Source organism: Cyanistes caeruleus, chromosome Z (genome assembly GCF_971803275.1).
Source record: "Cyanistes caeruleus chromosome Z, bCyaCae1.hap1.1, whole genome shotgun sequence".
NCBI classification, from domain to species: Eukaryota; Metazoa; Chordata; class Aves; order Passeriformes; family Paridae; genus Cyanistes; species Cyanistes caeruleus.
This window is the reverse complement of record NC_141732.1, coordinates 27,554,913-27,568,560: the sequence shown is the minus strand read 5'-3', so window position 1 is coordinate 27,568,560 and position 13,648 is coordinate 27,554,913. Positions and strand designations below refer to the sequence as shown.

General features: G+C 45.6%; 1 protein-coding gene across 1 annotated transcript in view; it reads left to right on the top strand.

Moving 5' to 3' along the window:
* LOC147648258 (zinc finger protein 541-like) overlaps positions 1-13,648 on the top strand; it is a 101,047-nt gene that overhangs the window by 2,844 nt on the left and 84,555 nt on the right. Inside the window, exons 5-9 of the mRNA XM_086867987.1 lie at positions 72-147; positions 487-575; positions 1,110-1,193; positions 1,906-2,069; positions 2,534-2,689. Coding sequence (XP_086724113.1) covers positions 72-147; positions 487-575; positions 1,110-1,193; positions 1,906-2,069; positions 2,534-2,630 — 510 coding nt within the window. The 3' untranslated portion in view covers positions 2,631-2,689. The remainder of the gene's footprint in view (positions 1-71; positions 148-486; positions 576-1,109; positions 1,194-1,905; positions 2,070-2,533; positions 2,690-13,648) is intronic.

Below are 13,648 nucleotides of genomic sequence, written 5' to 3'. Positions count from 1 at the left end.
GTAGCGTTGATGGTTCTTTGGCTCCTTTCTATGGTGGGGAAGCTAAAGCCTTTTTCCCTTTGATCTTGCAGGAGGCTCTGGACATGTTGCTCTCAGGGGGGCCTCCCACACCTCAAGGCCACCCCTTGGCTGATTATCATTACGCAGGTAAGCGAAGCACAGCTTGTTCCTTCACTGACAGATACTGCCGTCCCCTTAATTGCCATGGCAAGCATTTGTGCTCCAACAAATAATGCCATCACAAGGCCTCCTCTTGCCTGGGGCAGGGGAAAGCAGCAGCATCTCCCCCTTCAGCTTTCCTTGGAGTTTTCCATGGGTTTTTTTTTTATCCTTCCTGGGGAATGCCTGCTCTTGTCTTCATTACTTTCCAAGGGAGCAGACATGTACGCAGGTGAAAGGTGGATGGCGCCAATTTTGTTTTGGCAGCCAGTGGGATCTACTCCAAGTGGATGGAGGGACCAATTTACCTGCTGCTTTTTTTGCCAGACTCTGACATATGGACACCTGAGGAGAAGGAGTCCTTCAAAAAGGCTTTTCACACCTATGGCAAGGATTTTCATCTCATCCAGAAGCAGGTAAAGCCATAGGACATTCTTGACCCTAGCAGATCATCAGGAGGAAATGTTGATTATTTCTGCTCCCAGATGCTGGAATCCAGTCTCTCTCTCTTCTCAAATACCCGAAATAATCAAGTAATAATGAAACAGGACATCAAAGGCCTGCAAGAGAGGGGTGATTCTGCCTCAAAGGCCCTTTCCTCCAAGCTCTTTCGGAACACAAAGGCTTATTCTGTCAGATTTGGTCTCCTAGGTGCGCTGATGCTTCCACAGCAGATGGTGCTGGGAGAGCTGAGAACCCAATGGGGGAAAGAAAAACTGTGCTACATGGATTTGTTATTGATCTGTGCATCGCATGTCTTCCCACACAGCATCATACACTGTATATTACATTGCACAAGGCCTCTTTTACGCCTTATTTATTTCATTTTACACCCTACTCAATTTACTCCATCATTTTGCTTCCTAGGTGACTCCAGAACTCTCCAATTGTTCTTCAATGCACCCTACAGGATGGCTATTTTAGATTCCTTCTTCTTCTCTTCCCAACAGGTTCAGAGCAAGACTGTGGCACAGTGTGTGGAGTACTACTACACCTGGAAGAAAGAACATAAACTTGCCAAAAGTCTTGCTCAGGTGAGTGGGAAGAAAATCAAGACAAGGCTGGAGGGTGGAGAAACTGGGAGAAGGGGACAAAACCTGCTGGCAAGCCTGGGAGGCACCGCTCTGCCAGGATCACATTGTCCCGTACACTGGAAAGGCGCAGCAGATGCTGCCCAGGCCTTGATCATCAAACATCAAAACATCAAAACATCAGTAATCCTGGCTGCGCTCGTGCAGATTCTGTAGATGTTCAGGGACCTTTTGTAGCATCCCAGTGTACTCCCCAAAAAGGAGCTGCCCGTGCTGTGGCTCTGCTGAAACTTTCCTTACTGACAAACCAGAATTTGCTTCACAGACACTGAGAGAGAGAGAGAGAGATTAGTTTGGGCAGTAGAAACTGGGTAACCATGTGTCTTTAGGAATTTGGCTGAATTTAAAAGTCATTCCCTAGACAGGGAGGAAAAGTAGGGGTAAACAGATGCTGGGCAGAGAGGTCCAATTAAGAAAAGGAGAACTATAGATACCCACGTATGGATCCCACCCCTTCAGGCAGTAGAAAGGAGGCGTTTTTTCCTCCAAGTGCTGTGTTTGCATTCCGCTGCAGCCCGCCCCCAAATCCAGCTGTTTTCCCAGCTCTTTAGGCTTGGGAGGAATTTGCTTAGGCCAATAGATTCTGGCGCTGGACGCTCTGATTTCCAGCTTGGTGAGAGGAAGGAAAAATTGATCAGGATTCTTGGATTTCCAGACTGTGAGCGAACCAAAGAGGAGCCAAAGCCCTCCCAGAAAGGAGAACGGGAAGACAGGGAAGAGAAGCCGCAAGAGGGCCCGCAACGCGGAGTGTCCCTGCTGCCAAGCGCCCCAGCCACCCCATTCGGCGGGAGGCCCCTTTCCCTGCGGCCAGTGCAAACGGTGCGCAAGTTCTACCTCTTTCTGCTCAAAGCCTGCGCCTTTGGACTGAAACAGGCTGACCGTGTTCAAAGGCACCACAGGGGAAGCTGAGGGCACTCGCAGGACCGCCTCTCACCGCCGTGCAAAGCCTTACAAGCCACTTGCACCCCAAAGAGCTTAGCTAAAGCCCAGCATTCCCAGGGAAACCTTGCCCTGCCCCACCAAGACACAATTCGTACACAAGTAGGAATAGGTAGACCAAAGCTTGCTTTGATGGTGCTGATCAAATCCAAAAGAAGATGAAGCGAGAGGAGGAAGACATTTGAAGGAACTGCAACAAGAAAGATCAGATTTATGCTTCTGATCAATTTACAGAGGTGCCACAGCCAGAAAAGACAGAAATTCACGGAGAAATGGAAATCTTGGAGCTCGCTTTAATGGTGTGCATTGAATTAACAATGGCTGCTTTGTTTCCTGTCTTCCAGGGTGTTTGAAACCGTGCAGGAAAGGAACGCACATAGGAGAAGACATCGCGCACGGAAGGAAGCAGGGCCTCTCCCCAAGAAGAAAAAAACAAATTAAGCCTGCCACTTATCTGGGGCTAACAGAAATTATCTGTCAGATGGTCTAGATAGAAATAAGTTTTTTAAGTTTTTTAAGATTTTTAAGTTTTTAGGATTATTCATTCTTCTGTTTAGTTGACTAGATAGACATTTCTCCATTTGTTACTTAAGATTCATTAGCTTTCTTAAAGATTTATTAGGATTATTATTATCATTAGATTATTAGATTATTAGGTTATTAGCTTCTTAGATTATTATTGTTAGATTATTAGATTCGATTACTAGTGACATTTCTCAATTTGTTAGTTGAGATTCATTAGCTTTCTTAAAGATTTATTAGGATTATTTGATTATTATGATGATTAGATTATTTGATTATTAGATTATTAGGTTAGTAGGTTATTATATTGTTATTATTTGATTATTAGATTTGATTATTAGCTTATTAGATTATTATTGTTCGATTCTTATCAGTCAATGTAAGAGCTTTGGTGTTGTTCGTTAAGCTCCATCTTTTGTTCTCTTGTTTTCATGAAGACAAAAGCTGTCTTTCTCATTAAAGCAAAGTTTGTTCCATTTTGTCTTTTTGTCTGTCTGAAATCACTCCAGCAATGTCTGTTCCATTTGTTTGGTGTTGCAAACACGCTATTGGCCCTGAGAAGGATCTGGGCACGTGCATCCTCCCACAGGCCCAGCCCCTTCCCCAGCTGGCAGGACTTCCAAAGGTGTGTCCCCATGGTGCCAGTGAAATCATGGTGGGCTTTCATCCTTGGATTCCTAAAAACCTCAGCTTGCAGTGAAAAGGGAGGCTTTGTTCAATTCAATGAATTGCATCTATGTGAGTGGGCTTGTCTCATTATACTTGGAGGGATAAAAGCCGGGAGTTTGAGTACTTTTGGTCGCCAAGCAACACAGCTTTGTTCCATTGTGCTGGACAGATGGACTTGGCCACCTTCAAGGACTTTTCCAACCTCTGCCATTCTATAAAATTAACATCCACGTGCATTAACATCCAAGAAAGCAGCAACTCACTTTCAGTTTCTCTTTCAAAGACCAGCCTCCCGCTCTGGGCCTCCACCAACCTCCTTAGATCAAGCAAAGCGGGAGTGAACATTATCCTCTCACTTCTCACAGCTTTGGTATTTGCACCAAAGGAGCAGGAAACTCGCTCCTTTATCTAGCCCAGCAAATGGCATGGCCTGGCAAGGTCTTGGGAGCAGGGGCTGGGGAGAATGGAGAGGAGACGAGGGAGGGGGGAACTACCAGGCTGGTGCTGGGATGCTGACAGAAGCTTGCTCTTGTCTGACGGAGCCGCTGCAGGTGGGATTTGGAGCCTCCAAAGCATCTGCTTTGCACTGGGCCTTGTTACAGCTGTCCCCGTGGTTTGCTGCTGTGTGTGTGCAACAAGCAGGCTGGGAAGGAAGCAAGATTTGCTTTTGCCTAACATGAGGCAGGAAAGCAGTAAAACAGGCTCTGTTTTGCCCTGTCTGGGACCTAAGTAGTAAAGCAAGGTGGAAGGCCATTAGTGTGAATTTCTTTTTCTATCATACATTGAGCTGTGTCTGTGTGAATCATTTAGTGTCCAACAGCGACAATCCCTTTTAAAATCTGACCTGTTATTTGTAGATTTGTGGACTTCTAGTTTCTAGCCCATAGGCTTTCATGATCTTGTTTCCTCAACTACATGCAGGGATTAGTGTGCATGTAGATTAACTGAATGCTTGCAGTCTGGCATTTCATGCTTTCCCAGATACTGTAACACATTTCAGCTCTCAGCTTAATATTAGGTTATTTCAAGAGGAGCCCTAGTGCAGGCACTGTTATTGGTGACATGGCAGGATTCTGTGAAGTGTTGCTAGCATAAGCAAATTCATTGGTTTTTAAGTCACAAGGAAACCTAACAGTCAACAAGACGGTTCCTCCAGGCCAGAGGCTGTAAGATTTCTTCAATGTTTTCCTGTTTGCCTGTTTTCCACTGCTTCAACTCTTCCACTTGTAATGGAATTTAAAGAAGTGTATTTTTCCTAGAGACATTTCCTGGAGAGCAGACTGAAAGAAATGAAGGTTCAAAAGCTTCTGTTGCTCCTCAACTCCCAGTTTTCCTTCTCCCTAGGAAAGATGGTTGGGCCATATGTTTTTCATCAGCCCAGCCATAAAGTCTTTGGCATTCCTCACCTTCGTCAGCACAGTGGTAGATATATATTTCCTGTGTGATAAGGATGATGGAAACCAGAGCATAAGCATGCAGGAAGGTTTTCTCCATCCTCACACTTGGCAAGTGTGAAACAACAGGATGGGAAGACGGGAAGACCTCATCAATAGAATATCGTGCAGGCAGGTCAGAGGTTAAAAAACAAACAAGAAGGGAGCCTGAAATATCAATTGTTGGCAAGAAAGTTTGAATACTAAAACACATGAATATGCATGAGCCTCAGGAATGATACAGTATAAAGATAACACTGTTTCAAATCTACAGCATGCTCTCTGGCGAACCGGCCAGAGACACACCTTAGTGCTGGATACTTTTGTCCCTTTTCTTATCCCTCATTAAACTTATTAAAAATTCTAAAGTGTGAACTTTGTTTTTCACAATCTCCAGTATTATTCTGCCACACAACACTACTTTGGAGTTAGAATTGTGAAAAACAAAGTTCACTCTTTAAAAGTTTGAAGTTTAATACGGGATAAAAAGGGACAATATCAAGCGCTGGGGTGTTTTTGGCAATTGGCCAAAGAACACACCATTCGCTTAAAACAGTGTTCTCTAGATACTATTCCATTGATGGGGGTACATGCATATTCATAAGTTTATACATTATTCAAACATTCTTGTGAGGTTTTGATGTTTCAGGAACTCTTCTGTTTGCTTTTAACCTCTGACTTGTCTGTATGACATCCTGTAGATTAAGTAGAAATATATATTTTATTTCTTCTTGTGGTTCCATCCTGTTGCTTCCCACTCCCTGGTAATGAGGAGAAGTCAATAAATTCTTCTCTGGTGCTCTGTTTTTTGTCACTGTTATCTTATTACTTGGAGAGGCCTGTCTGCAGATGTGAGAAACAACATCATTGTTTTACACCATTCTCTGGGTTCATTACATAACTGCATTTTAACATTTCATAGTCTCCATTTTAATATTTTGCTAAGGCCTAGGATATAACATCTATTTATCACACTACTATTTATATAAACTTTATATAAATATAAATAAACAAACATAAATTAAATAGAAATAAACTGATAGATTATATTATACTAACAAGCAGTTAAATTAAAGGAATATTCATATCTAGGAATTGTAAATTGTACTATATCAGAATACTTGTGATTATTAACAACATGCAAAAGCTAATACATAAATGCAAGAGCCAATATTATATTGTCATTTATAACAGAATTTACATGGATATATTAGGACCCAAGAAGGTTAAAGATAGAAAATTGCTATTTGAAGTAAACTGTTATGGAACTCTCAGGAAATGAAATGAAGTGGAGCTGCAGAGCATTTAACATACAATACTCATCCTAATACTTGTGAAAGCCAATATCACAATATGGATTTATAACACTCTGTCATCAAAGTCCCTCCACAGACTCAGCAGTCAGTTATATTAAGTTCCTTACTTATCCTGTCCCCTAATTTTACAAACAGGTTCTTTCTTAATTTTGAGATATCTATTTCTCTGTTTAACTGCTGTTTAAGCTTTGTATACAGGTCCCGACGTGAGGTTAATACAGGGCTAGATTGCTATGCTGGCTTTGTCTTTTTTCTTGACAGTTTTGCCTTTACCAAATCTTGGACTTTTCCCTTAATGGCAAATGTGAAACAAATCCATTTTTCTCTTTTTGGACATTTGTTTGCCAAGCTGTTACCACTTGTTCTTAGATTTTCTGTAATCTAATACTTTTTCCCATTTCTGCATACAAGTATTTCATTTTGGTGGCACATAACAGTGACTGTTGACATGGGTGTGAGGAATAAAATAGGAACTCTGGTGGTTTTTCATGCAAAGCTTTCGGAAGCATTTGTAACATGGCCTTGCCAGTGTCTTGAAAGGGAAAAGGCAAAGTATAAGTGACAGAAGAAGGAATAACAGAAGTTGAGTATGGCTTATACCCTCCCCTCCCCTCCCCTCCCTATGGGGCTGCAGCCCATAGCAGCTGTACAGGATCTTTTTGGTGGCGACTACAGCGGCCAACCCGGTCTTGCCCTCTAGTTCCTCCTTACTTCTTTTCTTTTGCAATTTCCAGGCAAATTGCTTTTGACACCTCTTAACCATAGTTTCTCACCATTCCTCAGGTATTTCCCATTCAACAGGCACTAGTAATTCCCATCCACAAAGCAAAGTTGTTATTTCAATTGTTCTCAATAGATTTGGCACAATACAATGAGCTTTAACTTTGTGAACTACAATACTAAGTTTTCCACAATTTAACTCAAGCTAGTATGTTTAGTATTGGCATGATTCAGACAGGGTGTATGGGATGGCACTTAAGGAAGTTGTAATTCCATCCCCTGCTTTATAGAAGTCACAGGTTAAAGGCAGAACATGAGGATCTCTTGACTGAAACAGTCCGGTCTTCCTGTCTAAAGTAGAAGTATTCCTCCCCAAGGTGGGTATTGAAGGAGTCTCAGAACTTGTCTAGGTGGCACTTGAAACTACTGACATAAACTAAGCCTTACTTCCCAGATAGGCAGGATTTTTTGTACATTCCTTGGATCATTTGGATTGGCCTAGCTCATTACCACCAAGTCCCCACTTAAGACTCAATTTGGTATCACCCGGCTTAGATGTTACAATCCCTTCTTCAGCTTCCTTCACTGCTCCTTTGATTTTACTGGTGTGGCATGGATCTGCCCTCTTGCTTTGGTGCAGACTGCTGTCTCAGTTATCAGTAGTACCTGAAAGGACTTCTTAATAGCACAGGACAGTGCAAACATCACATCAGGATTTTTTATTGGCATTGTCTAAAACATTTGCGTTTTTTATAAAAAGCTTGAAAGTAAATGTAGAGGCAGTTTTTTCTTGTGTGAGCTATAATTAGTTAAACAAGAAAGGCCAGGCTAGTGTTGACATGAGATGAATCCCATTTATTACCTTTTTACCCTCTGGGTAATATCTAACTGTTTAGCTTCACAGACTTCTTCTTCTTCTGTTATAAATTGGCGTGACAAAATAAAAGGGACAATTTAAACAATAATTAATGAAAGCCAATTTTATTAATCCAGCAAGCAGTAAAGCAAGCAAAAGCCAGCTGGGGCAGCCGGAGGACACTTCCTCTTAAGCGTCCCACACGCTCAGCCTTGGCTGAGGAGGTTCCCTTTTTTATACAGTCTCTGCCTCTGTGTCTTCCTGGATCACATCAGCGCCTGCGCCTCCTGTTGCTAGGGGGTCTTCTTCTGCCTCCCGGTGGTGGCGGGGAGGCAATTCTCCTGAATAAGGAGATGTTCTACTTCCCCTTTGTACAGCCGGGCAGCATCTTGCAGCTTCAGCTCTGCAGTTTCAGCCTCTTGCCTTCACAGCCGGACATGTGGTCATTGTGCTTAGGCGTTTCTGCAATATTAGCTCTTAAAACAACCTCAATAATTAAATTTTATTTTAGTAATCCTATTAAATTTGATTAACAAACAATAAAAATTTATTACATAACAGTTTCTGAAGACAAAAAAACCTCTTCCTCTTAACAACGAGGAAAAAAGGAAATAAAGGAAGAGAGGAAAAAGAAATCTTACTTTAAGAAATTAAAACTAAACAACTTGGTGAAGTTTGGAGAACTAGTGAGAGATTAAGGCTATTTTGCCTTGGTCTCATCCCCCACTGCTCTTTTTACTCACAGCAGCTCTTCCAGGCTGTCCCTCACTCCTGCCCCGCTGCTGCCGTGGCTCTGGGCAGGGCGAGCTCTGTTTTAGCAGCTCACTCTGCAGGCGAGGGGGACTCATAGACAGCCACCTGTGTGGGGACCCTGGGGGCGAAGCCCGTGCCCCGCCTAGCCCTGCTGCGCTGTCCCCACACACAGGACTGGCATGTTCAACACAGCCAGCCCCAGCACAGCCCACGGGCAGTGCCCGGAGCCCACAGTGCTGGGCTCCAGCGCTCCGCTCTGACGCCTCTGTCACCGGGCCAGCGGTGAACTGCGCGAACCGCACCCAGCACTGCTGCCGGGCCAGCGAGCGTGTCCAGCAGCCCTGTGCCTCTCCACACCCGGCACAGTAAAGGCAGGTCGGACCTCAGCAGCGCCCCTTGCAAACCGCGCCCCACGCCACCTCCACCGGCTGCGTGAAAACCAGAAGCCTCTGAGCTGGGCCCCTCTGGTGGCCACCCACACGGACCAGCCCTTGCAACAGCCTTCCAGATCCTGACGCTTGCAAAAAACCGGTCAAACAACCCCCCCAAACGTGGCAACCCCCAACTCGGCATCCCTAGCTGTTCCTGGTATTATCTTTCCTTGGCACAACCCCCATTTTTAATTGTATTTGCAAGTCCCTTCCCAGCAAGTTGATGTCTTAGCTCCAGGAACTAGTAAAACATCTCCTGTTCTTATGCTGGTTTTCCTTCGAATTTCTACAGCTCCAGTGACAGGAATCTCAAACTCTTCTCCCCCTGCTACTTCTACTGTGTTACCACCTACACCACATCTTTCTGTAATTTTTACTACATAAGTTCTTCCTGCTTCAGAATCAACCACAAATTCTAATACCTCTTCTTGAGGGCCTACCCTCAAAGTTATCAAAGGCTTCAGATGGCACTCACCTCCCCCCAGAAAAACCAAATAGAGCTTACTTCCTCCCCACTCTCTCCCCGGGTGCATCTCCTGGAATCCTTCCAAACCCTTCTCTAAACTTCGCTGTTCTCCCCAAAATCCAAGACTTTAAGCAGAGACACAGCCCACCGCTGCAGAAACTCACAGCACAATCATACAGGGAATTCTTCTGAGACCCAGGAAAACAAGTACTGCAGCCACAGAGTGCCCCTGGATTGGAGCTCATGCCACACGTTGGCGCTGCTTCGCATCCCACTCGCACATCTGGCCAAGAAAGAGCTCTCTGAGATAGTTCCACATTAGTCTCCACTCCTGAAATCAGAGAACCAAAATGTGCTCGGGGCTCTAGAAGACCCGGAAAACTCGGGTCCCAGGGGAACTCCTCCAACTCCTTCACTATTTGAAGTAGGCACTGGGAACAACCCACTCCACAGCATGTTCCTGGCCTGTTTCACAGCTTCAGGAGGTTTCCAGGAGCTACTGAGAGCCCCTCTGATCCCCCTGTTCCTGGAGCAGGGACCGGAACACGGGGAACCCAGACCAGCATCTGGGGCTCAACCAGCCCACCTGAAGGCATCGGAAAAACCAGAGCAGGGCTCTGTGGGCTGGGAAGAGCCCTAAATGACTTTAAACAATCTATGGGCACCAAGATCTAGATGGCCTCCACCCTTGCCCCACTTGAGAGGGGAGAGCTGAACTTATTCCCAGGGTACCCCTCGAGCCCTGACCTCATTGCCCAGCTGCTCCGGAAGACCTACGGAGTCCGACCCAACAGGAGCCCCACTCCACTCCTGAGGCTGATCCACCACTCCAAGTGCCACAGCAGGCCACAGCTCCTCAGGGAGTAGCTGCAGGAGCACTATCCCTCAGGAAAATCTTTTCACTGCTGCCACTGCAGCCCCAGTGGGGCAAAACCCTAAAAAACCCTCAAATGCTTCTGCTTCTCCTCCCCAGGGCCCTGGCCGAGCCATATGCTAGCTCACAGCATACAGGAGCAACTGTCCCCCAGAGGCTCCATTTGCCCGGGGGAAAGGAAAGTGCTGGGAGGAGGGAGTTGCTTCTAAAAATAACCTTGACTCCGCTCTGGGACCAGAGCTGCCACCCTGGGGCAGTCTCACTGAAAACCAATTTGGGGCAGAACTCTTGGGGCCCTTGGACCGCAAGCCCCAGCCCTGGTTTGCCATTCCGAGACTCCAAGACAGAAGCCCCTAGGGAGGAAGGGAATCAACACCAAGTGTCCCCACTGTGACCCAGCCCCATCAAGACCCTCTGGTGGCATTGTCCCTGTCCCCACTCTCACCCCTCCACAGCACAGAAAATCTTTCTCCTTTAAAAACACAATACAATCTACCTCCCTCCAGAAAACAAACTCAAACTTTCAATCAACAACCACATACATTTATTTACCCTTACTCTCTCACATCTGTCACTCACCCTCACTCATCTTAGTCACAACAAGACAACAATAAGATACCTTTTACTTTCAAGTCACTTGTTAATATCCACCCATGGGTATTGTAAAAAAATGTTCCAGGTTTCTTGGATTAATCTTCAGTTTGGCCGCTTTAAGCCCAAATTTATTGGATTTAATCCTCAAATTGTTTGGGGGAAATTTTGGGGATCCCCACATTTATCTTGTTTTCCCAGTGGATTGTGCCAGGGAAACATTTGTCTCCCTTCCCCAGAGGGGTCCAATCCCTCCCCTGAGACTCAGTCCCAGTCACCCCAGAGGCTGTCTTGCAACCTCCCTTCCTGCTCTCCTGAAAAATACTTACAATCTTTTGTCTTCTCCGGGTCTTCATGCACAAGAATTATGCAGCTAAATTCTGTGATTTAGGGAGCATTTTCCCTCTCCTGTGCTTTATCTGTCTCCTTGTCCACTGAAGGAAATTGGCCAGGAGACAAGACTCCTGTTTGATGCCTTTCTTAGGATTCAGCTCTTGGGGTGGGGGGCCCGAGGAGTTGCTGGCACCACGGCCATTCCCACACTGGCAGCTCCAAGGAGGAGGCACAATTCAGCTCTGCAGCACACACTGCAGAGCTGGGGCTTCCATCCTCATGAGAGTAGCCAGGACACCTGTTGTTCTGGCTCGTAGTCTAGGGGGGTCAGTCCTTTCCAGTCCTCTTGAGGTCATGGAGATGCAGGAAGATGGTTTCTAAGCAGGCTTAGGTGACGCAGGGAGATGATCTTTCATCATAGCTTGCTAGAATATGTTTCCCTGTCCTTTTATTCCTGTTAGCTCCTTGTTTTGGTGTCTCGCATGCCTTTGTTTGCATATTACTCGGTTGCACATCTTCCTGGGAGTTTCTTTGTTCTGGTGTGGCACAGCCTCCATGGGAGTTGCTCCTTCTGTGGCATACCTTTCTAATGGGTTGCTTTTGTTAGTTTGATTTAGCCCCCATGGGAGCAGCTTTGTTACAGAGTAGCAAGGAAGTAAGGGAAAGGGTACAGGAATGTCTCATAAGAACCTTTAAAACACTTGAGAAACTGCTAAGTAATTAACATTACTAATAACCATCGGAATAAACAAGGTGCACAAGGTTTACAAATGGGATGAGAACATTAACTGTACACAACTAAACACAGTATTTTAAGCGGGGTGGATTTCTTGAGAGATTTTATTCATGACATCCACAGGGTTTTTACCTGCAGCCACTGATTCATGCCAGAAGGAGTGAGGTCTACTGAAGTCAGCAGGGCGCACCTTTTCTCTGCTCAGGATCTCTCAGTGGTCTCAGAGGTGAGGTGCTCCTCCCAGATGAGTCCCCAGTTGTGAAAAATGACATTCACTGTTCTGGTAAATTTTAGAAGACACGAATGCTGTTGCTGGCCTGAAAAGAATGGGAAGGCCAGAGCTGTCTCTCAGAAGCAGGGAGGTCCCCCAGGAAGCCACCTGGCAGAGCCAGGCTGGAGCTGGGGGAGAGGGCTGGCTGTCAGGCTGCTAAGGAGGTGCCTGAAGCTGCTGAGTACGTCCTGTGCATTCTTTGTCAGATTGAGCAGTGTATTCTAGTGTATGTGCTTCAGCATGAGCCGCAATAGCACATGCTCCTCCTCACTTTAGTATCACACAGACATTTTGGACCCCCTACTGAAGCCATTGTGGTGCTTGGAGGCAGCCAGGGAGCACTTTGGGGCGTTCCTTTGGCCTTTGAGGGCAGCTGGGAGTGGGTGGGCTTTGCCTGAGCTTCCCTGTGCAGTAAAGACAAAAGTGGGGATTGTTTCCTGAGCAGCAGAAGGTTGTGACCTAGCAAATGGCCCAGTGAACGTGTGTGTGCTAGTCAGACTAAATTGCTCAGAACTGTGGGCTTCCTAGATTCCCCTTAAACTCATGACTTGTCACCAGTCATTGGAGACCAAATTCTTCAGAGAAATTACTTGGCTCTGTGGCTGCTTTCCTATTGGTGGTGTTTGTATCACTGGTATTACTTCCCCTCTTCATTCTACAGGTCACATGGCCCCTGCCACAAAAATCTCCACTCCGAGTGCTTTTCACATGAAAATGTAGGACACTTGCAGCAAAGCAATTGAAAAAGGCTGAAGACATGACCAGGAACACTTCAGGATTACTTTCTCCAATGCCAGCTAGCAGCAGATTCGCAATAAAAATCCTAGAAACCCCCAAGCCCCTTGCAAGATTCCTTTCCTTGTCTCCCACGCAATATGGCTCTACATTCACTTCTGAATTCTTTCTTAAATGTCCCTCCTGTGGGCGTTCTGGTATGGTTTGGAATTGGGAACAGTCTCCTTCCTTTATCAACTCCAGCCTACCCTGCCTTTGGATTATGGCCATTGGCCAGGTTTTGGCCAGCCGTGGACTTGTGGATGAGGCAGAAAGTGCAATTGCATTTCCAGCCAGAAAGCAATGAAGAGCAGGGCAGCCAAAACCTCCCAAACATTCCCCCCTTTTTGTTTTTAAATATAAAAGCAGTACCTGTCATCCTGTCTCCTGGCCCTTTGGAGACAGGGTGACGAAAAGGGCACTTGGACCTTCCACCTAACCCTACAGGCCTAGTCCCTTTCAGCCAGTGATACCTCTTGTTGTATCCCTGGTGATGTGACAGTCATATCCAGGAGCTGTCAAATGGCATTTCCAGTGATCCAAACTCTCACAGTAGCATGCTGCAGGCTTGCTAACTTCAAAGTTACAACTTTAAGGCTTAACTCCAAGAACAGGAAACAGTTTAACCTTAGAATCCTGGGAAACCTCAAGAATGGAAAAAAAACCCACTTGTCTAAGTCACTTTTTGACTCATCGACTAAATACTCAAGTCCT